Raw genomic sequence first — 25676 nt, forward strand, 5'->3', positions numbered from 1 at the left:
TTGGATTCTCTGCTGGCTATCAAAAAAATTAACCTCTAAGGTGCTAAGCTAATATAGTGAATTTCATTGTTCATTAAGATGTTTCTTGGTTTACAATTTGCAGGCTTGATTATTCTTTTTATCATGTCTTTGATAATAATGGATGGTGGTCTAAAAGATACCTTCTGTGTGTTTTTTTATGTATTTGTATTTACCCAATGATTATTGTAGGTGGTAGGGAAGAATTTTATTCTTCTCAAAGTGTGCTTCCAGTGAGTGAAGCTTTTGCCTTCCAATAAAAATATAATTTTATTAGTTTTTCCCCACAGATGTCTAATTTGATAGGCACAGTATGACTGAAATAATAACTTTTATCACTTGATATTTCTGGGTATTTCATAGCTTCTAAAATAAGTTCTTTAACTTGAGAAGTTAAACATTGTAAGTAGTTCATCTGACTGATGTAAGATTTTTTTAAAGAACAAATATACATATAGCACTTTTCTTGAAGTTTTTGGAAAGCATCCTGATTTTTCTGGGTTGGAGGGAGCTTTTCTTCCTGTTCTTGTGACTCTCTGTATCATATAATCCTCATATCATCATACTCCCTTTGAATTGTCAAAACTCTGCATAAAATCTTTGACTTTATTTTAATGTAAATCTCTGAAATAGCACTTAGATTTTAGACTGAGTTTCTTGTGTGTGACTTAGCTGGAGGACAGCACGTCTGGGAAGCTTTGTTTATACCTCTTCCTGGCCATACAAAAAGATGTTTTGACCCTGAAAGCTGATTTCTGTATGGTGTGTTTTGGCCAGCACTGGGTGCAGTCACCTCTCCTTGTTTCCAAAGCTTTTTTATTCCCATGCAAAAAAAAATTTTTTTTAGGGGTACCAGCCTCCTGACTTTCCTCTGGTTTGATCATTTTGGTGAAACTTTCAGCCTTAGGAAGTTGCAGAAAATCGTGTATTATTTCAAAGTGATAATGTAAAAAGAGGGAACCACTGAAGTTGAGCAGTTTCTAAGAGAGAAAATAAAGGCATCAGCACAGAGGTCAGAAGTTAGGGAGGGGAATGGAGGCAAATAAGGAGCTTGCTTTGGTAAATTTAGTTCACGATTTTTTTGCTAAATGTAAATGATAGCTTAGGCAAAAAAATGCTTGGAACACATAGTAAGTGATGTTGCCAGGATACTTCCTGATCATGTTAATTAAACTGTCCCACAGATTTGGCTTAATTACTGCCTAATTTGCATATTGGAAATGATGGTGCGCATTACTAAAGAAAGCTCCTAATCTGTTAGCAGAAAGAACATTGTACATGAATTAATTTCCGGAGAAAGATCATTATATGAGTCTAGAGACTCTATCTTGAAAGTAAAGTTAAGATTTTTGATAATGAACTGACATGTATCTCATTCCTTTTTTGCAAGATTACATTTTATGCTTGTTCTACCAAGTTCCTTAGAGACCTCATCCCAACAGCCTTCTCCATATTGCCTATTTCTTTAATTACAAGAACCACTGCTGCTTCCAAGGTTGCTGGTGATGAAGCAGATATTAGTTAACTTGTGTAAAGTAGCAGAAAATTTGCTGAGGCCCACGTTTTATATTGCACTTCACTGTCCTCCCAAGTTAAACTCACTATTAAGCCGTCAGTTTCTCCTTGTTTTTATTGTTTTGGGTCTTTTTAAAGTTCTGACATGTCTCTGGTATCCCATATATGGAAGCCCAAATGTAGAAATGCAGGAATAGCTCTTATAGCTCTTTGCTCTTCCAGTTAAAGGGCAGGTGTTGCTGGTGGACACCTTGCTTGGAGGCCTCTGGCCATCCCAGATTCCAGCAGGGGTGGTGGCAGTAGCCATGTAATTTTGGGATCTGAAAAAAGAGGATTTTGCGTCTGTGTTTCTTCCAGGGTAATTTTATAACTCTTGTCCCTGTTCTTCCTTTGAGTTTAGTGATTTTCCTGCAGCAGTGTTTAACTGCAGGACCACAGCAGCACTTTGGGAAAACAAGACAAAACCACAAAACCTCAAAATTCCTGCACAAAATAAGACGAGATAGAAATTGTTTTGTTTGAGGAAAAAAATCTTCTGAATACAGCGATTTCCCAATTTAGATGCAGTTTGCTTTGGGTGATATTGTTGCTAGGATATGCATTTCCTATGTGGCTTCTACTTTTTAATTCTTCTTTGGTCTGTTTTTAAACAGGTGATCATAAACAGCACAATCACACCTAACATGACCTTCACTAAAACATCACAGAAGTTTGGCCAGTGGGCAGACAGCAGAGCAAACACTGTCTTTGGCTTGGGCTTTCCCTCCGAGCAGCAGCTGACAAAGGTACTGGGGCTCACAGAATTTCTGTACAGGTTTTCTCCTTTCTTAATGAAGAATTGCATATACCTTACCGACCTCTTCTGAGCTGCATACTTCTGCAAGTCCTCTTCATCCCTGCAAATTGCCCATCTCCTATCATTACCCACTGTCTGTATATTCAGAAGCAGGTACTATTACAAGCCTCATGGTCAAAACTATAAATTAAAGCTGGCCACTGACAATAGTACTAGCAAAGTGGTCTCGGTGGTATCTCGCTGAAAGCATTTGTATTTTCAGATGTTAACAGAAACAACCTGAAGTCTGAAGTATTTTTTCTGCCTTTTGTGCTCATTTCAGCTGAAAGCAGCACCAAAAACAAAAGGAAGCCATGATATGCCAGGACTGTTGGCCTTAGGGCTATGTGATGTCTCTGAGGGAAGAGAGTTACCCTCCCAGCCTCAGAAATTTGTGTGTTTTGAGGACCTGCTGCTGCTGGTAGCTAATTGAGGTAGAGCTGCCAGCCCCTGGGGGCTTGCTGGCACCCTGGGTGTGCAGGCAGGGCTGCTGGTGGGGCTGTGCTTTCAGGAGGCTCAGTAAAATGAGCTGGATTTAAATCCTGCTGTGTTTCCAGCATTTCAGCTCAGTGGTGTGATGTGCAGCCCTGACCCAGCGTGGTTTTATCGCAGAGCTGGGAGGTGACAGTGAGCCCTGGCAGAGATAAGGAGGGAATAGCCGGGGGGATCTGATGCCAGGTTTGCTGGCAGAGATGTGTCTCAGAGCTGCACCCTGAACATGGGTTTGGTGTTTGTGCAACACTTCCCTGGAGCAGGGACTGACTTGTTAAGTCTAGAGCTGGCTCTCAGTGTGAGTAACCAGCAGTTTAAAACACATTCCTGTCATTAGATTAGTGGTGTCACCAAGTGCTCATCCAGCAGCTGAGTTGTTTGTTTGCTCATGCAGTAAAACCCCTACTTATCTAGCACATAGTTGACACTCGAAGCATGGCTGCTTGGCACTGGGTTTTCTCAGTTAACTTCATGTCCTTGGCCGTGGCACACAGCTTCTCAAGTTGCTGTCCTCTTGTGTGCTTTTATGTGAAAAGATTCAGGGGAACAAGATGTTTCTTGTAGCCTCTGAAATAGCAGAGGCAGGCAAGAGAAGGAGGGCTTTTACATCAGCTGAACTGTTACAGGATTTTGTTTTACTAGGTCTTTCTTAGTGAGTTACTGTAAGAATTAGCACCACTGGATGGAATATTTAATCCCAGATTACTGAAGCCCCACCTCAGCAGCACAGCACATGCCCACACGCTGCCTTGGTGCTGGTGTGGAGCATCCACCACGTGCCCTGTGGAGCAGGTGGTGCTGAGCCTGGCTCCGGAGACCAGAGATATAACAAGATACAAGGTATTTTGGCAGGTCCTGGCACCCTAGTGTTGAAAGACTTCCTTAGAATAAATTTAGAGTTGGTATGAGAAAGCTGCTCTTTATACTCAGTGGCTGGATTAGACCCAATCTGAAAAACATGTTGTGTGGGCAGAGGGGCCCCAGTACCAGCTGTGTTTCTCTCCAGATTGGTTTCCACATCTGTTTGCACCACAGGATCTGCTGAGGAGCCTTCTGCCAATAATACAGCCTTCTACTTGTAGGAAAAACTTCCCAAGTCATCAGAAAGACTTTTTTTTGGTCATAATATTGAGGGTGAGCTTAGGGGCGGCATTTCTGAAAATGGCTTGAGATGATCTATTTAAAAAAAAAAAAAACAAAAAACAAAACAAAATCTAACAGTTACCTATTTGAAAAATGTTAGAAAACCTGCTTTACTACTACCATGCAAAGCAATGGGACAAAGATAGCCTTTATCATCCATATTCCTGGGTTTAATTATTGAACCACTAGCATGAAAGATTAGAGATGTTGGAAAGATAACAGATGTAGAAGTGTACTGGGAACAGTAAAATCAAGTTTCATTTTATATTAATATCTTTAGACTCATATAAATTTAAGCTTGTCAGTTTTATTGGAAAGAATTGAAACTTTTAGTCCAAAATTGGAAGGACACACTAAAATTTCACTAGACCAGAGATCAATAGCCCTGGCTTAAAATAAATTTTAAAAGCTAGCTGAAAAGTACTGAAAGTACCTTGTTTTCAGTACCTACTGAAAACAACAAATAATTACAAGACATGAGAAGAGGCCTAAAAATGCCTGTATTTTTTAATATATTGGTTGGCCTAATAAAAGATATTGCCTCTTTCTAATATCTACCTTCTCTTGAGATGATTAAGTATTAACCCATATCTATAGGGAAAAGTAATTCAAATTAAACATGAGCCATTAATGAAAACTGCATTGAGTGACCTAGTAACCTAATTACCATTCACATTGATTGGAAGACTCGGAGGACTTAAACTTGATGTCCTGCTCAGGGTCCTTTTACCCCCTTGCAGGACTTTCTGACCTTCCTTTCCCCCTTCCCACTCCATGCCTCAAAAAGGTTTCAAGACATTATTCAGACATTGCTACAGCCAAACTGAAATAGGTGAGAGCTGGTGGTGTGCCAAGGTGTGATGAAGAGGCAGGGCTGGTGCTTTAAAGGTGGTGATGTGCTTTGCACATGAAGCAGTTAAGTTGAATTTCTGCTATCATTCAGGATGCTGCAACACAGCTATGCTGTCTGAGGAGCTGGAGGTAGTCAAGGGCAAAGGGACAAAGATTTATACAGGTGAGAAACCCAGTAAACACAGACTTTGCACATCATAATTGCCTTATTTGCTGACAATCTGCCTGGTACTGAGGGCTAAAGCACAGAAAACCAAGAGCAGAGCGACGTGTGCCTTGTGGGTCAGTACGCAGTCGTGCTTCCCAGCAGGACTGTCACATCACCCAGCAAACCCAGAGGGTGATGAAATATTTATGAGACTGCTTTGGGTGGGAGCAGCTGTTTCACCTCTCTGACACTGGCAGGGTTTGTCAGTAGTTGATGTAAAATGTTACACCAGGTCAGGAGCTTAAAATTTACACTACAGAACAATGCTTTCTAATGTATAAAATGTTAGAGAATGTCTATTTAGATATTTTTCCAGGTGACAAGCTGGCTGCAGATTTGAGCAAGCCTTTAGAAAATCAGTCCAATGCACAGTAGCATCCTTGAGTCCCAGTTAAACTTCACTGGCCAAGGCTCAAACAGGGCATCAGCTGCAGCATCCCTAGACTGAAAGGCTTCAAGAGTGTTGGTAGCAGCAAAGGTTTTCATACTGAAGCTGAGTTGCACAGCTTCCTGGGGCATGGGAAGACAGTCCATGATGGACTGACTACCAGGGTGGTGCTTAGTTGGCATTTCTCCTACTCCAGTTGTTTTTTTGCTAATCTGCAGGAACTTGGTCTGCCTGAGAACAAGGCTGAAGGGAGTAAATATGTAAGGAGTAAGAGCATGATGATTTTTTAAATTTGTTTTTGAGTATTTATACATGTATTGCTTCTTAATACCATATTTACCTAGTTTCCATTTCCTAAAAATAAGATTATTTCAGTTTTTAGCTAGGAATTTCACATTTAAAAAGCACTCCCTCCCTATTGCTGCAATGGTTTGATAGCTCAAAGTCAATTTAGATCTTGGAGGTAGCACATGATTTTGTAGAGTCAATTTTTTTATGTTTGGGACAGAAGAAATCATTTGCTGAAGGGAAAGCATCTTTCTGATTTCTGCCAGTGATTAGACACTGAGACCATGCCATCCATCTCAGAGATGTCCTTGGCATCTGGGTAGTGGCTGTGGCAATCGGTCCTGGTGATGCTGCCCACTCTGGGACCCTCACCACCAATGCTGCTGCCCTCAGAAGAGTCATCAGATGAAAGGCTAGAATGTCAGAACAAGCCAAGTGGTCCTCTGTAGCTTTCAAAACCAGACTGTTAGTAAAATCTATCAAGTATTAATTAGGTAAGAATGAAAAAATGTGGCAGCAGAACGCTTTGTGGACAGTTTCCAAATGTGAGGGGAAAAAAACCCCAAACTGTCTTTCATCTCCATGTCTGCTTCAATTCTCTTTATGTTTGTAACAACCCTAAGAATGAAGGGCAGTATTTTGACTCTCAGAACCTTAGATCTGTAACTAAGATGGTGAAAAATTCAGTTAGTTGTACTTGTCTCCAAAAGCAAATGCATTAAATGGAGGTGTTGGTAAACAAGAGACATGGCTGAAATCAACTGTGCAATGAGATCATTATCAGTTTTATATTGAAGATTAGTTTTGGTCAATCATATAGAATTTTTTTTTTTTTTGGAAATGTAGAAAAATGTCATTTACTTCTCAGCTCACATAATTTGTCACAGCAGTCTCCTGTGTGCTTTATGAAAATAGTTGCAAAAATAAAATTTGATAGATCACTCCCAATTCTTTGTTTTCTCATATTTAATATGATCCATGAAGAACCCTCATAAATTTTTCGTACTTGCCCATAAAGATTTATTGTGAAACAGAAACTCAAAACAGCCATTTACTATTTGCAACAAACCCAAGTGCGGAGCTTACTGTTGAGACAGCATTTTAGAAATAATCATTTTGTTATAGCTGTTTTGTGACAGAATGAGATAAATTTTGTGTAAAGTTAGAGATAAATCACTTAAGGTGAAAATGTTATGTAGTTCTGCCTAATGATCTCTATAATGCTATGAAGGTAATCAAGTAATTTGTGTGTGGTGACTGCACATGTCAGCAGAGAGCAGCTACTGCCCTTCTAGAGCTCCTGCTTTGCATATGCAGTTTCAGCTTTTGTATAGGAACAGCTGGATTTGAGAGCTCAATCTTCACTGTAATGTGTTCCCACAGTTTGTAGCCCACACCTGAAAATACACTCAGCTTCCAGAACGTGCTTGCCCATTGGATTTACAAATGATGGATGTGTGTTTGTTGGAAATTTCCATTTGTGTGTGCTACACAAAAGTAGGTGCTTCCACTTATAAATCCAGTTTTCTTGTAGACAACGTGGAGCAGATTTGTTTACTCAGTCTTTATAGTGCCAGTATTTTACTGAGAGCATCCTAAATACCTGCTGTAAATCTGAAAGTTAGAAGATAAGATTAGTAAGTGGATAATGATCCTTTCTATTTTTTTACTATAAAATGTGATGTCTGCTCATGCTTTTATTTACAAATTTGTCATGAGTGTTCTGAATCATCTGAGGATACGATGACAGTCCTTTTATTAATAAACTGCACCATAAAATAGATTTCTTTTTATGCACTTTTAGTGTGTCTTTGCTTTCTAGTGTTTCAAGTTTCCCAAAACACAGGGAAGTGATACCAAACTGCTTGAGCAGGGAGACAAAGTTGCCCATTCTTATACAAGATACATCTGAATTAAAAAAAAAAAAAAGCCTTTTCTTTCATCTTTGCAATCCTTTTAAAACTTTAAACACTATTTAAAGTGCTTAAGCCCTGCAACCCTGACTGACTGTGATAATACTTGTATTTCAAAAGTGCCAGACTGACTTCAGAGCAGATGTCCTACAGAAACTTGTAGGGATTGGGATCATTACTTTTCATCTTTATCTTTCCTTTCCCCTGCCTCCCGCAGCTTGATATAACCCTCTTACAGGAGGCATTCAATCCTTTCCCTGAAATCTTCTACTTTTATTTTTTCCAGTAACAAGAAAATTAGACCAGAAAAGCTGTGTTTTCAAATGGCCCCATCGTACATACAGATCTACTTTTCTCTCCCTTTTTTCTGTATTTTGATAATCCCTTGCTTGCATTCTGCAGATGTCTCATGAGCTCATTTGCATTTAGAAGACCTTAATAATTTTTTTATCCAAACATGTGTCTTTTATACTTTCAACTTCAATGTGCTGTCAACATGGATTGAAACAGAGGAGAAGAAGTTTTTTTAAAAATAAACAAATCATACCAGAGGACACTAATAGCTACTTTTCTCCATGGGTTTTTACTGCACTCAGCCAGAGCTGCAAAGACATCTCTCTTTTAGAAACACCCCCATTCCTTTTCAAAGAACTTCCCTGCCAAAGAATTAAAATGTTTTTTTCTTGCCAAGAATTTCAAATTATCTAAATTAGTTGTTCACTTCCAGAGATCTATGAACAATATAAATATACTGATCTGAACAGTTTAATAGATGATAAATCATTTTAATAAATATCTTTCATGCTTTTCCAGTTTGCAGAGAAATTCCAAGAAGTAAAAGAAGCTGCCAAACTAGCAAGAGACAGATCCCAAGAGAAAATTGAGACCTCAAGCAATCATTCACAGGTTTGTAATTTAGCTTTAATATCTGTGTGCATACAGGATAAATAATTTAAAGTTAAATTTTCTAATGGACCGTACAAGCTTCTGGCAGGCAGCTTAAAGCACATAAAATTAAGATTGCTGAAGGTAGTTGTCAGCTACTGGACATTAACATTGTCAGAGGAATATTTTTCATCCATCCATGCTCATTGCCTTCATTTTTTTCAGCAGTTCTTGAGGTGTTATAACTTTTTTAATAACAGGGAAAGCTATTCATCCTTTTAGTTGTACCGTTACAGATAGCCTGGGTGACTGGAAAGTAAGTCAGTGTAGCACTTAAGCAGACAGTAGATGAGCTTCACTGGGATTCTTTTTGTCATCTGTCTGGTCTGTTTTGTAGGAGTTCACTCTGCCAATGGAGAGACAGGCTTTGAGGCCATGGTATTCCATGCCTAGGTGGGACTAAAGGAAATGTGGGATGTGGGAACAGAGGCAGTGCTTTAGGGAGCAGGTGGACACAGCTTGTGTCGCACATTTCTAGGATACACTGGGCTACAGCACACCCTGACATGGCCCAGTGCCTCAGTGTCCAGAGGGATCTGGGTTTCTTACAGACTGAAGGAACTGGGTGATGTCCCAGTCCCTCTCTGTGTTAAACTCTAATTTCATGGGCATTGCATGAGGTAAGAGAGCACCCTGTTCAGCAGGTGCTAGTGGCATGAGCTAATGTTTGGAAGAAATTTAGATTAATTTTGATCAGAGAGAAATTCAGATGCATGATCAGAAAAAAATGTTGAATGCTCTTGGGATTTCAACTAACTCCCTTTGTGGGGTCTACAAATATCCATTGGAGAGGCATAACTTGGGTATGCATTTTTTAAGGACTCTGGCCATGGCCTTTATGGTTCACTTTTTTCTCTGTTGGTGATCAGCATCGATCAGTCCATGGAAGGTGTCTCTTTGGAGGAACAGCATTTTTGGGTTTTATTTTTGGTTTGGACTTTCAGGTGCACTGTATTGTTTTATTTTGTTATCTTAAAAAAAAAAACAAACCCAAAAGGCCTTTAGAAAACAAAAGCATTTCCAGTTAAAACAATTATTTTTAACACTTTAAACTTCCACTTCATATATCATAATTTTTACATTCTTTCTAAATAGACCAGCTTTGCAGCAAAATGTAAAGTATTGAGTTTGTTACCAATGTTCTGCCAGGTGAGCATACACAGCCTAGGCCTCAGCAGGGTGGTTTGGGATCAAGATTACAAAGAAACTGGTGTTGTGGTGTTGCAGGGGATGCCCAGTGTCCTGTTGTGTTTTGTGCTACAGGAATCTGGACGGGAAACACCATCTTCCACTCGAGCATCCAGTGTGAACGGGACAGATGATGAGAAAGCATCACATGGGGGTCCTGCTGAGGCACATCTCAAGTCTGAAAATGATAAATTAAAAATTGCTCTAGCCCAAAGGTGAATTTCTTTTAATAGCTAAGTAGCATTTGAACAGCATGCTGTAGTTATCCAATAGCTAATGGTACTGACAGAAATCGTTCAGATGTAATTGCATTAGTTTAAAATGATGCAGCAGAATAGACAAGTGAGGAGATTTTAGCAAATGCCTCCCAATATCCAGTTGAGAGGTATTTACTGTTTAGTTTTTTACTGATGAAATGAGAACTTGACTCTGCTGATGCCAACTCATGTAGCCACTTTCATTTGTTAAGTTTTCAAGCTACAGAAATGACTTTAAAGCCATAAGGGAGCAATTGCAAGTGATAACATGTGAAGTCAGTCTCTTCTTCCTCTTTTGGTTTGTTGTGTTTACTTTGATGAAAATAGATACGGAAATTTAAAATTATAAAAGGGAACTCAGTCATGAAAAAGTAGAAGTGAGAAATATTAATTGACTGTGCTGGCTTAGAAGTCTTTAGGAATGTTTCTAAAGCTGTGGACAATACCCCTTGAAGCCATATTTTTTGCTATTTGATAAATTATTTGAAAATGCTGACAAGAATAATTTGCAGCTGTAGTGAACATACAGGCATTGGAATATGCAAAATTATGACATTGAAATAGAATAATTCTCAACTGGCATCTTGCCTTGTCTGCCTCTTGCATGTGAAATAGAAAGAAAATCTAACAGGATCAAGATACTCTTAAAAAGCTAATTAAAAAGCAAGGCAGCAGCACCATAAGCAGCATTACACTGAACAATTCTAAGCATATATTATATTTGCAGTACATCATCTCTCTTTACTGACATTTCAAGAGCATAACCTATTTCAAATCATAATGTTGACTTGTTCCTCCTGCTGAAGACACCTCCATAGGCAAGTAGCAACCAGCACCTGGGACCTCCAATTCCTGCCTTCCATTTTCCATTCACTCTGATCTCATGCTCTGTGCTGCAGCTTGAATCTTTGGGGAATGAGTAGTTTCAGCATTTTGTAATGCTTTTATATTTAAGGCTGAGCATTAGGAAAAAAAAATCACATATTGGTGTTGTCAACCCCCCAACATCTTCAGTTCTGAATTATTGCACCATCTGCAAGTGTGTGCAGTGGTGTTGCTGCAGGGGTACCATAGCCCCAGGGCTGCAGCACAAGGGGTGCTCAGCAAAGCACAGCACTGAAGCAAACCCCTGATTGCATCCAGGGGAGATGCCAGTTTAACCCCACAGCATGCTCTGTCAGCAGGACATTTGTTCCAGAAGCCCAGGCCTCTCTTGCTGGGGTTGATAGATGCTTTTTCATTTTGGCAGAGGCAGACTGAGGCTGATGCTCTCCTTAGGCAGGCAATGGCTCAAGGCAGTGAAACACACCTGAGCGTGCTGGATGCTGTAACAAAACAGCACATCCCTGGGTGGCCGAGTTGACAGGCAGGGGAAGAGTAATGACATGCAGGGTCCCGGTGAGGTGAAGCCACCTCATGGCACCCTGGTTTCCTCAGTTCATCCAACGTGAAGAAGTGGGAGACAGAGCTGCAGACGCTGCGGGAGAGCAATGCGCGGCTGTCCAACGCCCTGCAGGAGTCTGCGGCCAGCATCGAGCACTGGAAGAAGCAATTCTCAGCCTGCAAGGAGGAAAATGACCAGCTGAGGAGCAAGGTAGCAGAGTGCACCCACAGGAGAGCTGTGTCTTCCAGTTAGCTGCTTCTGCCTCTTTCTCTTGGGTGTCTGCTGCTTTATCTTTGTGTCTGGTAGGAGATAGATTTTGTCTCACAAAGGGAAGTGGGCAGGGAGGGTTAAGGCAGCTGCATCCCTCTGTACACAGTGATCAGGGAAGTTTGGAGGGCTGGGATCTGGGGGGACTGGTGCTGCCACATCACAGGAAGCTCCCTGCTTGATCTGGGAGACTTGGTGCCCACGGGGGCTGCTGGCTGGGGTGATAAAGCAGAAAAATTTTCAAAGTGGGAGTACTATTAATACCCCTTTCAAAGCTCGTTAAATAGTGCCAGATGATGAAGGAGCAGAAGGCAAGGTTATGGGCTGGCTACCCACAGGACACAAGCTGGAACCACTCAGTAGTAGAAGCAAATCCCAGTGGTGGGTGGGGGAATGAGGATGTGAGATGTGGGCTTTGAGCTGGCTCCTCCAGTGCTAACACCAGGCACATCTCATCCAGAAACCTGACAAGAGGCATTTTCACAAGGCTTTTCCCCTCCATTACTGAGCACCATTTGGTGTAGGAGTCAGACTGTATCCATCTGCTGAGGACTGTTTTTTGGTTTATTGTTTGCTTTCGAAGAGGGGAAGGAATTTCTTATCTTTTTGTATGTCAGTAGGCTGCAAATAGTATTTCAGCACTGGAGGCTGCCTGGGTTGCCTGCTGGCACTGAAAATCCACATTGGAGCAGTCTCTTCCCAGCCAGACACTCTGTCTCTTCACATGTATTTTAGGTGTGCACAGTGATGTTTGAGAGATAAACTAGAGCTGTGGTACCTGCCGTTATATTTACAAATTAATATTAATTGCTACATTATTTGGCTTCCTATATCCAGTCTCTTTTGCACAGGGGAGAAGTGAGTGCCTCGAATAGTATGTTAGAAGATAGCATCATCTGCTTTAAATTTGTGGGGTTTTTTTACTTTTCTGTACTGTTGCAGAGAAAAGGTGTTCTCATTAACTGATGAAACATGCCACATCTCACTACCTATAGATATGAAGAGATTATCACAACACTGCCTTACTACAGCTGCAAAGTCATCATGTCAGTGACCAGCCAGACTGTGCAGCAATAGTCTGTGTAATGCACTGTCTTTTTTTGTGCAGAGAGGTTTTTCTGAGCTTTTCTCCCAAGCAGGTTCCTTGTTCAGCACTCACACTGTACCACTTTAGCACCCTGGGGAAGCTCCTTCTCCTCTATTAATTGGGTCAGAATTTTTTTGCATATTGCTCTACCTTCAAATGGGGGAAGTTATAATCCCAAAGCAACATGGAGCTGAGAATTAAAGTACATACTTTAATGAGCTGACCCATCAGCCTGTGGGAAGTGAATCTTCTGGGAGCTAAGTCCAGAGTTGGCAGGGGAAGGTATGGAGAAAGCAAAGCATGTTCCTGAATGAGAGAACAAAGTGTTGTGCATGGCTCTGAGCTGGTTCTCCTAGAAAAGTTTTGATGTTGTTTCCCTCATACTCCAGCTAGAATAATAAGCATCCCCTGAGGAGGCAAAGCTGGGAGTGCTGCAGATTTATTCTCCATTGCTGTGTTAAGAAAACCTGCCCCTTACAGTCTGGTGTTGGTTTCATAGAAATTAAGTGTGGATTTTATCCCCAGCCCCCCCTTATTTTAGCAGCACGTTCTTGAGTAATTATATGAGATACTGTGCAAGAGAGAATAAACACAGTCCCAGGGCTTCCTAAGGGATGTGTAAATTGGCCCTTTTTAAAGAAAGAAGCAGTAATTTTGTAGCAGTGAATCAAGTGCTATGATCCAGAAAGGAGACCCATGACAAACTACAATTGCCTGTGCTCCACTGCTCAGTGGAGCAGTGCCCCTTTACACCAGTGCCCCTATACATGGTCTGCCCCAAAATTGCAGAAATTTGAAAATTTTCACCTTATGTCTTAAAGATTGAAGAACTGGAGGAACAGTGCAATGAAATAAATAAAGAGAAAGAAAGAAATGCACAGCTGAGTAGACGTCTCCAAGAACTGGAAACAGAACTTCAGGACAAAGAGCTGGTAAGTGCCCAGAAATGGCAAATGTTAGAGAATGAGTGGGTCTGTCTGCTTCTCACGTGGGATGTAGGGTTATGGACTGGCTCACCCGCAGCCAGAAGTCTGATGTCTCAGGGTGTCACCCCTTCCTAGATTTTTCCATTTATAACTGTAGCAGCAGTTTTACAGAGTTTCTCAGGTTTCAGTTTTATGGTGTCTTGTGCACTCTGACAGCACACAAAAATGTTAACAAATGTGACACTTTTGGGTATACAACACTTTACTCCTAACACAAGAGCTGGAGTGGGGAAGCAAGCTGTCCAAAGGCAGACAGATGAATGCTGAGAATAGATTCAGTTGCCAGTCCCCACGTCCCGAATTCCCATAAACATCAGGATCACCATTAAAAGGCATAATTTACAAAATAACCTGGTGTTTGAGTAACAAGTCCTGTTTCTTTTACCAGATGGCTTGTAGTCTTCAGCTTTGCCACTTATGGTCTTCCTCAGAACTATTGCCAAGAGTGAGAAACTCAAATTCATTTAGGGTAGCCCAGTTTGTCATTTTTGACACACAGGATTTTAAATTTTCTACAGAGAATGATGGTGATGGCTTGGAGCCCCTGACCAGTGGGGCAAATAATGGGATCCTTGGTTTTTTTCCTTCACTACAGTGACCAAGTGCTCTGTGCTGGCTGAAGAGAAAAAGCTGTCAGCAGGCACAGTAAAGTTTGCCATGTGCAATTACAGCATCTCTGCTGGTGCTCTTAAAAGCACTGCCGTTAAGGGGCTTTAAGATGGCACAAGGAAATAGTTTAGGGAGATGGATTTTTGATGCACTGTTATAAATATAATATGGTTTTCAGCCCCATATTTCAAAGGAAAACGTCATACTGTCTTCCCAACCTTTCTGTGGTAATAGCATGTATAATAGCCCTTCTTCTCTGCCAGCATTTTCCTCAAAATTCACATTTTTATGGTGCCAAATGAGCCAGAAAATGCATTGACTTGTGAATATTACCTGCCTATCTTCCACTTATACTGACAATCCACTAACTTGTTTGGAAACTGCATACTTACATTAGCAGGTTTTTCATTAGGCCTAAACCACCCATAAGTAACCTCTCCATATTTTGCAATTCAAACCAGCATGAAGGCTGCTCATGGACCTTGCTGTGTAAGAGGAGATGCTGCCATCCTCTCTGCCTTTCAAACAGGGCTGGTTTTGCTGTCCTATGTCTGTGCAGCTCAGAGGGGACAGAACCTGTTCACTCTTCAGACCATCACCTAAAAGGGCAATGTCTGGAGGAGGACCTTGCACTCTCTTCAAGTCAGACAGTTTCTCTTGGACCTACCTGTAAATGTGCTAAATGTGCCTTTCAGATTCTCTGACAATCCTTCTGTAAAATGTAGGGGTTTTCTTTTAGTATTTCCCAACTACCCAGATGAGTGGTGCTCACTTTGGGTGCTAATGTATTCAGCTCTCTTAATTTTCATCAGAGAAATGGTCTTCTATCAATCCATGTTTTTCTTTTCATGAACTCCTTTCTGCTACTCCTCTCAATTTTGATACTGATGCCAGACCTGAATACAAATTTCAGAGGGAGGGTTCTCAGAGCTGTACAGTGGAGGGGAGCCTATTACAGCTGTTCTCTGTAATGGTGTCTCTATATATTCAGCTCATAATGCCATCGGCTGCTTTTTTGCTGCCATATATCATTGAAAATTCGTGTCTAATTTGCTCATTGCTACCATCTATAAATTGCTTGTAGCATTACAGCCCTTGAGATTTCTCTCTTATTGAATATACCTTTTTGCATAGGTGTGTGTTTTAGGTAAGGATTTCATTAATATAATTAATGGCATTCGTGCTAAAGATTGGATGATACTGTGTGTTTTAGAAATGCAGACTCAAAAACACTGTGCATAAATGTGTTCTAGTGGAAAATTATCATGTGTTTTGGAATCCAGACATGCTATTTTGATAATTTTATGTCCAAATACTGAAGAGAATACAATAAGTTATGCAAATTTTCATTTCATAATCTCAAATTTTCATTATGTTTTAAATTGAAGCTTGCATTCATTTTTTTTTCTTTCATGCTTTCAAAGGAACTGGAAGAGCTCCGAAAGCAGGGTGAAGCTATACCACAGCTAATGTCAGAATGTGAATCTGTATCTGAACAATTACAGGTAGAGTATAGGAATGAAATTAATTTTAAAATAGTTGATACCTTTGCTTTCTTTCTCGTAACAATATGCTTTGCCCAGTTCAGTGCTTGAAGGCAAAAGCGATCAACTTTGTAGAAACAAAAAATGCTAATTATGTGCAGAATGCACCAAGCCCTTCCCAGTTCATGAGTAATTAAATAGCTCCATTTCTTTGCCTTGCTGCTTCGTAGAAATTCATTTGCCTGGGATCAGGTTGCATCTGTCTCCTGCAGATTCCAACCTATCCTCTACACTATTTCTGCTGCTCTGTCACCACCACAGCCACATGTGTTGAGCAGCACTCCAAGTCTTGCCACTAATTGCTGCATTGGCCCCAGGGAAGGCTTTTTGGGAAGAAGCAGATGAGCAGATGCACAACTCTTTGTACTCCTGTGGCTCCTCTGCTGGGAGGTGCTCACTCAGAGCCCTGCCCCAGCCAGCACCTGGGCTCTGAGCATCCTTTGTTCAAGTTGGGGCTCCTGTAAATTCAAGAAATTGATACACCAAAGGAGAACAAATGTAAGCACTCTCATCAATGAAATAACATCCAGTCAATGAAATAAGCCATCATTCTGATAAGAGATAATAAGAGGGGAAAAGAATAGAAAGCAAAGGAAGTGCTATGGGGCTGCCCCATTCCTTGCCTTACACAAGGCTTACATAAAGTATAACTTCAAAAAAGTACCAATAAATCCAAAAGTTCTGAAGAAAGCAATATTATTCCTTGGGCAGTATTTTCTAAGCTTATTTTTCAAGGTTAAACCACCATAGATAATTCTGTATATAATTGGTGGCACAGTGTCTAATTCTGCAACTGTAGCAATGACAAATATATGCACAGTGCATTATTTAAATCCAGCTGAATTTGAAGATATCAACCAAATGACAAAATCTGATGCAAAGCATCTTTTCCAGTTAATCTGTGTCCTTTCCTGCGTGGGCTTGCTTTCCTTTTAATCTGACTGGCACATATTGCTTGCTCTCAGATGTGCTTGTGTTAATCAGTTTGGAGAAGTTGAAGCAAACTTTCATGGCCCAGCTGTCATTCGTTGCCTTGCCCTATTAAATGCTGTTCATCCTTCTTCTCTACAATTCATCTTATTTTTTCTTTTGTCTTTAAGGATGCTGAGAAAAAGAACAAAGATCTTGAAGAGAAAGTCAGAACTCTAAGGACAGAAGTCGAAGAGAGTAAACATAGGCAGACCAACCTTAAAACTGAGTTAAAGAATTTTTTAGATGTACTGGATGGGAAGATAGACGAATTACATGATTTCCGACAAGGACTGTCTAAACTTGGGGTTGACAATTAGATGGCAATAGATTTTTTTTTTTTATTTGTAATCTAGGGTCTGGATGTTTGATGTTTGTTGATCCCAAATGTGTGTTTTACAAAATATAACTAGAACGTTCCACTTGTTTGCATTGTTTCTGTACATAGAGGCTAAAAATCTGCCGTGGGGTTGTTTGTTTGTTTTATTTTTGTTGTTGTTTGTTTCTTCGTTTTCCAAACGAATCGTGCTGCTCACTGATTTCTGTGGAGATTTGGAACTTTCTGTATTACGGCTCTGGCTTCGTGGAGTTGGGAACAGGTAGAGGGTTCTGTCTCAGGAATCTGGAACTAGTTCTACCTTAAAATGAATATGCAGTTAGTTGTTGCAGGGAAATTTATATCTTTCTTAAGGGCTGTCGCAACCATAGAAACAGAAAAGAAGTCTTTTTGCTTGTCCGGACTATCAGCACTCCTAGCAACATCCACTTTTATTCCTTGGTGGAGCAAAAAGAAGATTAGCTGGAGCTCCTGCAGTCTGTAAAATGTGCCTGTGATGAGCTGCAGTCAAGTGAATCACCTCACACAGATGCCGGTACCTTTAGGGACCATGTGTCAATCAGGCCTGATTCACAAAAAAAAAAATCCAGTGATTTCAGATAACCTCCGATACGGGTTGCATGTGCTTGCCTGGACCCAAACAGCACAAAACCAACAATGTAGAAATGAATTTCAGCTCTTCAAGTCATGCATCTTACCCAGTAGATGAGGACAGCTTCTTTGGCTTAGCAAGATCATCTTTCTTTGGCCTTTTGAACTCATGCAGTTCTGTCACATGAAACTCTAAAAAATGCCCACCTGAGTCTTGGAACCAGATATTTATTAAAAAAACCTGTATGTTGCTGGTTTGTGCACAGGGCACATGCACCTCTGTGCACTGTTGATTAACTTCTGCTGCAGTGAAGAAGGAGATATTGATCTGAAAAGCAATATAAGGTTACTTGAAGGTGTTGCTCAGAAGCAAGTTTCTGCCCAGGAGGCTGAGCAGGGACGTGGCCACGTGAAATCCAAACCCTTTCCCATGGTTTCTGCATTCTCACCTCCTGTACCTTTGACAGCAGGGTAGGAATTAGTCACCAAGTTACACTGTCCAAGAAAAACACCCAAACCTGGAGGCAGATTTGTTGTTAAATTCTAAAACTGATTATTCAGCAGCTCTAAATATGTTTATTTGAAATGCAAGGTTGTATGCTGGGCTCCAGCAATCAGAAGTTCACTTCTTCACTTCTTCACAAAAAAGGCCAGAAAGGAGAATTTAGCCCAACTTTGCTCTTGCCCCTCTGACTGCCTTCAGCTTCTTTCTCTTCTTTCTCTGTAAACTGGTTTGAATCAGTTACATGGGATCTGAATTAATTCAGGAAATAACTTTTGTTTGTGTGACATTATTGTTTATTTAATTCAGATAAAAGCTTGGTTAAACACCACACTAATGTAGTCCAGCGCTGGCTGAGAGGAAATGGCTGAGGTCTTTTTTCTTGTATTTAGGGGCATTTTCCTTTTCTTGGCACATCTCAATTATAAAAGTGACCTTTAAAGGAAAGATGTATTATAGATGAAACATGCACTGAATACTTCTTGCACGTCCCCATGCTGGAGACAATTTCTGTCTTTAGATTTCCCTTGAATTTTTTATTTCATCTGTTACTGTTTTGTTATCTTCATTGCTTGTTTTTTAGACTGGACTTTGTGTATTTTTGCTTTTATTCCTTTTAAACAACAGATGTGAAGCTGAGACCTTTCATAAGCATTATGACCACTTAAATCTCTTTTAAAAAAATTGATGTAGGCTGTTGATATTTAAAAATAAAAATCAGGTACAAAGCATGTAGGCGTGTGAAAATTAGACTTAGCCAGCACGGAAGATTCACCAGTTGCATAACGTGGGGTTAAATCAGACTTCTCAAAATTGAAAATGACGTCAGAAACTGTGTGGTTGTGCACAAGCAATCTCCATTTTTAGTCTTCTTAGTTCATAGCAAGTCAAATGGACACCAACATTTAACAGGCAGCTTCTCTTGCTTCTCCTCTGCTCCCGTGCTTCTTCAGAATTCCTGAACTGCAGCCTGACCCTACATCAGCTGGGAGCCAGGGGATAACACAACTAAGAGCTGCAAGCAATACAAGTAGTCAGGGCCCTCAGGACCCTGATCCATCTTCTGTTTCCTTTTTACTGTTAAGCAATCTTCCTTCTTGGTTTTTAATATAAAATACGATTTTTAACTTGATTCTGGGCAGAGGGATGCAAAAGACTCTGTGAACAAATTATAATCCAGGTCTTTTTTTTCAACCTTAGACAGGTCTGTCTCAGATCCAGTTCATTAGGATTGTATTAAGCTACTCTTCACTTGCAAGAAGTTTCCATGGAACTGCATTGATTTAACAGATGAAGTTTAATGCTGGTGCATTAAACCTGTGCAGAGCTCTGACATGGGTGGTTATTTCTGGGTGCTTCTTACCCACCAGAGTAGTGATGGGGTGTCCTTAGAGGAATCCCTGCCCTGTCTCTTCTGGTCTTGCCCCAAATGTATGTTTTCCTTATCTGCTCTTGCTCTGGTGTTGAATTATTGTCAGCTCTGTATACAGTTTTGTGTCTGTACACAGCTGTGCACTGTGGGGAAACTCCATCCTTCAAGCATCCAAGGTCTTCCTATAACTGTCTTCTATAGCTTTTTTTCCTTTCCAACAGCAGTAAGTTGAGAGCTTCTGTGTCTAAGTGCTTCAAATCCTCCCCCAGAGTCCATGTCTTTTAATTTTTGCTCTCTTTAATTCTATTTTTCCTCTTCAAAAGCCAAAAGCTTGCCAGGAAGAGGTGGTGCGTGCTCTCAGGATTGTTGGGATGCCAGCTGCAGCTCTCTGGCCTGCCCCATGCATCTGCAGAGCAGGGACCATCAGCATCACACACTGCTTATTCCTTGATGCTTTGTGGGGGCCCAGAAATAAATAACTCCTGTGTGCCAAACTTCTCCTCAGGGCCTCGTTCCAGCATCAAAACACCTCCTGCTGCCTGCTAGGAGCACAGGGGTGGCCAGCCCTCGCATGCCAAAATACTCTGACTGTCCTATGGGTGCATTTGTCCCACCTTCTGTGAAGGTTGCCAGGAGATGGGGTCAGCTGGCTGCCACTTGCTTAGGAACAGCCCCAAACACTGCTATGACCAAGAAACACTCATCCCTGTCCAAGAAAGGGTCTGCAGAGCTTGGTTGTATTTTTATTAAAACCCAGTGCTGGACAAACCCTGGTTTCTCCACACCATCAGCAGTGACTTTGGGTCATTGCTCCATTTTGGTCAGGCCTGAGCAGAGGGGTCCTTATAGGAGGACGATCATGGGCAACTGGGGGTTCCCTTTCTGGGCACAGGTTTCTCCCTCTCTGTGGTTGATGGCAGGATCTACCCTACCTCAGTTACATGGTCTTTCATTAATTAAAGGTCTGGTGCTTGGTGTTTCCCATGCTGCTACCTGCCAGCTGCACCACTGTGGTTCCCACCACGCTGCCCATCCTGCCTGACTGGCCCTGGTGGCATCAGCAAACTGGTGGCTCTGGGAGCAAACATCTCTGCTGGCCTCTTCTGACAGTAGGTTAAAGAATATCCTACTGCTTTCTGGGCTTTCCGGTGAGCTGTTCCTTTGAGCTGGTGTTAGAGCTGCTGAATAATGGTGGGAAGTTCCTTTTCTGATGGCCAAAATGAGGAATAAAGACTTTGTATCAGCACAAAGCCTCAAAATATTCAGTGACATGAAAATATATTGAAATAATTGTTTTCAAAAACAGTGTTTCAGTAGACGTGTTATTTCACATTTTGGAAAATGACCACCTGTGAAATAACTTATTTCGAAATGAAACTGAAACATTGCTTCATACCCCAGAATGAAAACAGATTTCGTTTGCTTTTTTCCTACCTGGCTGAATTTTTATTTGCTGAATTCAGCTTAGCTTCACAACTAGTTTTGTTTGGCCTAAATGTGCATTTTCAGCAAAATTAGTAGTTTCCAGTGTTCTACTGTATGTACCTATTTGGTGTCTCCTTTACTAAGTGATTTCACTTGAAGAAAATTGTCTTTTCTGTAAGAAATTCAATGCCACCTCCCACTTTCTATATCCTAGTCCTCAAAAGATGCTCTTTTTAAAAATAATTGTGCACTGGGTGCATCTGTGCCTGGAAAAGAAACGTTATTTAGACAATGCCTTTTTTCTATTTAAACCCCCTATTTTGTTTTTATCTGAGAAATTTAGGGTGAACATTTTCTAAAGCTGCCCAATGAATTAAGGAGAATGGGAAGGGTTTCTGTTCCTCCTGCTGCCCCCACCACTGCTGTTGCTTTTGAAGAGCATCAGCAAAAGCATTTGTGGTGTTTGCCCTGTGATTGCTCAGTAGTTCTCTGGCCATGGGCAGAGAGAGCCCCTGTCCCCTTCTCAGCAGGGCCCAAATTGTCCATAAGCAGCATTCTGCTATTGCACTTTTTTTCTCCCAAGCATTCATCTTCCTTAATTAATTTCTTGCCACCTTTGCTCCATGAATGGTTGAAGGAAGAGTCCCTGTTCCTGCCACTGCCTCATAGTGGTGGGAGCTGCTCAGCTACAAGACTCTTTGCTAGGTTCTTCTGAATAGAAGAGTGCAAAACCCTTCAGAGTGTCAGGGGCTTGCAAGGAATATAGTGTTGTCCTCCTGACCCTATGGATTGGCAAAGATAAAATTGCTGTCAGGGATGAATGCCCTGCTTGGCATCAAGTGTGGCTGATGCTGGATCCCATGGGAAGGGGTGGGAGGGGCACTGGGACAGAAGCAGAATTTTGATGCTCATTTCAGCAAAAGCTTTGGTGAAGGATGTGCTCTGCCCATGAGCAGTGGATGTGCCAAAGATGTAGGATTTGCCACTCTGAACTGTGTGTGAACTGAGCTCTCAGCTCATCCACATTGTCCGGGCAGTTCTGGGCTTGTCAAGCCTGTAAATATCAAAAAGTCCTCAGCATATCACAAAGGTGGTAAGGTGAGGGATGGAAGGCAGATATCCACACACAGCTGAGCAGCACCGGTTTATGGTCAGACACTTTCCAACAAAAATGGGGGAAGCTGTTACCCCCCCACACCCCCAGGCTGAGCAGCAGCAGAACCCTTGCAGTGCTCAGGGCTCCCAGGGCTGCTGGTGTGCAGGATTTAGCAACAGTCAGGCACAGAGCTACCCTGAGGTGATTTGGCTTTCCATGGACCAGTTCAACAAGCACCTCTGTGTCCAGCAAAGCAATACATAGCCACGAGGTGGTTAATCCAGACACCTTCCAGATGGAGAACTCTGGCCAAGGGCGTTGCGCCTGCACCCCTGGGAGCTCATCAGTGCTTTGGGCTCATTTCTGAAATACAAACTTGACAGTTTCATGAAGTTTGTGTGTCTTAAATACTGAGGTCAACCATAAAGTACCTGAAGTGAAATACAGAGTTAGGTGATGAATAATAAATGGGATGAAGGGGCTTCCAAAAAGAGGGCTCTCCTGCAGGCTGTGGGCAGAGCTGGCCAGGAGAGCTTTGTGTGAGTCCCTGGAGGGATGTTGGATGTCTAACCTGGTTTACTTTCTACTATGTTTTGTCTTAGCTCTTTTTCTTTCTTTCTTTCTTTTTTTTTGTTTGTTCTTTTTTTGTTGTTTGTTTGTTTGTTTTAACATACATGCCTAAACATACAGTCTTTGGATGAAGGTGCCTATACCTCCAAAAATATTATATGCACATTTTCAAATAGATTTCTTTTTCCTTTCTGGTCATTTAGTTACCTAATAATAATGACACATGCAGGAAAGGCACATAAAAAAAATCTGTCTGCTGTTATATTTTCGTTTGGATTTGGTTTTGGGTTTGTTTGGTTTGATTTGGAGTTTTTTGTTTGTTTTTTAACACTGTTCAGCAATAATTATTTTAGCCATATACTAGCGAAAAGGACTGATAATCTAAGATTTGTGAACTAAGCTTCTAAGTTTGTGGTACATTGATTAATAACTTGGGTATGTGAAAAGAGAGCTATGTTCAACAAAAGAGTATTTTGCAGCATTTAGATGTTTTCATTTAATTGCCTAATAGTGATCATGAACATTCAGTTCTATAAACCTCATCATGAATGACAAAGCACATAATTTTTAACATTAATATATCCCTTGTAGTTGAAAGTACTGAGAGTGTTTTAGTGTGGTCTGCTAGACCAAAATACTTAGATTATTAAGAGATTTTAGTACTAAAGATAAACATACACCCTGTTTTTACTGTTTCCAGTAAAGTTTAGTGAATGACTGACAACTTGTTGATATACAACTGTGGGAAAACACTGCAGTGGTCTAAATGTAGATTTTTATTTGGCTTTATTATATTCAGTATACAGTTTAATGAAAACTGAGGTGTTTACTACAGTTGGATCATTGTACAAACATCTCTTACCTCCTCCTTTTGTCTGCTGTGAAAAAATATTTTCCTCTTCTTCTATTTCTTTTCTTTTTCTCTTTTTTTTTTCTTTTTTTCAACTTGACCATAGGCAGTCAATGTTAACATTTAGGCTCCTAGTAGCAGTAAATGCTGGGTTTTATATATATATATAAAAAGAAAACTTGATTTTTTTCTTTATGAACTTATATAACTTTGTGATTTTTATCTGATTTTATTGTAACATAAAGTTGTTTTATGTAAAAATATATAGTTTAAGTAAAATCTCCTGTCTCACTGTCTTCACTGACTTGAGAAAATGAACATCCTACTGGCTGCAAATCTGAATTCAAGGTAATACAAGTAAAATACTGTCTTTTGAGAAGAAGAATGTGGCTTTTGATATATACCCATGCTATAGTGTCTTAGATGATAATCTTAAAAAACTCTTTTTTCACAATTTAGTGTTTTAAAGTTTTGGTCTTGCTTCACTGTATACTGTTAGCTCATCCAGAGGGGGGATATAGGATTGGGATGGGTATATATATATATATATACTAAAATGGAAAAGTAGTATCTAGAAATATTTTGATGTGAAATTTTGGACTTTATGCATGCTGGGAAAGGCCTGTCACAAGAAGAAAGCTTTTTGTTGTCCTATTTGAGGAGATGCTCAGGAGCATAAACCCTCCTGTAGCTGATGGAGCAGCTCCTGGTGGCAGCTAGGGCTGGTGTTTTCTCTGGTGAAGGAACTACTTATGGCTCAGCAGTAACCCTCTGTAGGGAAATAAGAGATATTTTGACACCAGCCTCCTGCACCAGCATGTAGTGGTTCAGAAGAGGTTTCTCAGAAGACACAGTCCAACAGCACCTCCCTGGCAGGGGATAAGGCTGAAGTCTGTTCATGATGATGCTTTCCTTTTACATAAGCAGGGTTTGCTGTCTGTGCACCAAATCAGCCTTCCCCAGAGGAAATCAGAAGGTTTAAAGACTTAAATGGCTGAGGCTCAGCGTGCCTCTGTTACTGTGGGCTACAGGGCTGCAAATGTCAGCTTTGGGCTGAGTGAGAAACACATCTGCTCCTGACCTTTCATCAGAGCTCTTCCACCAGGAGCCATCAATAATACTGACAAGCAGTTCAGTAAATTCTGGCAGTCTGAATATTATTCTGGATAACCAGTTGCTGTAAAAGCAGCTTAAATGTACTCCAGTAAAGAAAAAAGCAAGTAAAAATTCTTAGCTAAAAAAAAAAAAAAAAAAGCATTTATATTTATATATTTATTTATATTTGGATTTGCATAGTTATAAAGCTTAGTATAACAGAAATACCTCTGTGTGCAGCCCATCACCTACTGTCATGGGAAACAAGCCTCCTTCTCCTGTTATGGAGCAAGCTGGTGAGCCTTCAGTGTGCATTTCCCTTCATCAAGCTGATGATCTTGCAGTCTGCATGTCCCTTTCCCAGGATGGTGATCCCACCATCTGCATTTCCCTCTCTCCAGCCTGTGCACATCCCTGTACCAGTGGCAGCACCTCTCCCATCAATATGGGGAAGTTGGTGGTGCCTATTGGGTGCAGGCACATCTGACACTTCTGTAGTCTAATCGCCTCATGAATTAAGTCCAGAATATATTTTTAGCATCTAGAAAGTCACTGGTGTGTGTGCAAGGCTGCTTCTCACCAGTTGGTAACGTGGCTGCTTCTCACCAGTTGGTAACGTGGGTAAGTGGAGTTCCCAGAGAGAGCATCCTGGGCCAGGAGCTGCAGTGAGTGGTGCTGCCACCAGGGAAATGTGCTGCTTGCTGCCTGTGAGCCCTTCGTTTTCACGTTTGACTTCATACTAAAAGGTCTGGGGAGCCCCCTTGGTGGGATTTGTACTTCTGCAGCTGCCCATTAAACAGGGTTTTTCTGAGCTGCATGATGCCAAGCTCTGATGTGCCACCTTGGGAGGTCTGGTGAAAATATGAGCTGGAGTGAGATGAAGTTTAATGTTTGACACATAAGCAGATGAATGACCCTGTAATACACAGTCCTTTTGGTGAGCTTGTATT

The 25676-nt window shown here is 40.9% G+C and overlaps 1 protein-coding gene across 2 annotated transcripts in view; it reads left to right on the top strand.

The window, feature by feature from the left end:
• The window catches only part of HOMER2 (homer scaffold protein 2), a 62276-nt gene extending 38366 nt beyond the window's left edge, over positions 1–23910 (top strand). Inside the window, exons 3-9 of one of the 2 annotated variants that reach the window (XM_071754437.1) lie at positions 2187–2318; positions 8466–8558; positions 9861–10000; positions 11480–11636; positions 13602–13712; positions 15800–15880; positions 17020–23910. In XM_071754437.1, coding sequence (XP_071610538.1) covers positions 2187–2318; positions 8466–8558; positions 9861–10000; positions 11480–11636; positions 13602–13712; positions 15800–15880; positions 17020–17208 — 903 coding nt within the window. In that variant the 3' untranslated portion in view covers positions 17209–23910. The remainder of the gene's footprint in view (positions 1–2186; positions 2319–8465; positions 8559–9860; positions 10001–11479; positions 11637–13601; positions 13713–15799; positions 15881–17019) is intronic. The other variant, XM_071754438.1, reaches the window with a different exon arrangement.
• The last annotated feature ends 1766 nt before the right edge of the window (positions 23911–25676 follow it).

This window comes from Heliangelus exortis, chromosome 11 (assembly GCF_036169615.1).
Source record: "Heliangelus exortis chromosome 11, bHelExo1.hap1, whole genome shotgun sequence".
NCBI classification, from domain to species: domain Eukaryota; kingdom Metazoa; phylum Chordata; class Aves; order Apodiformes; family Trochilidae; genus Heliangelus; species Heliangelus exortis.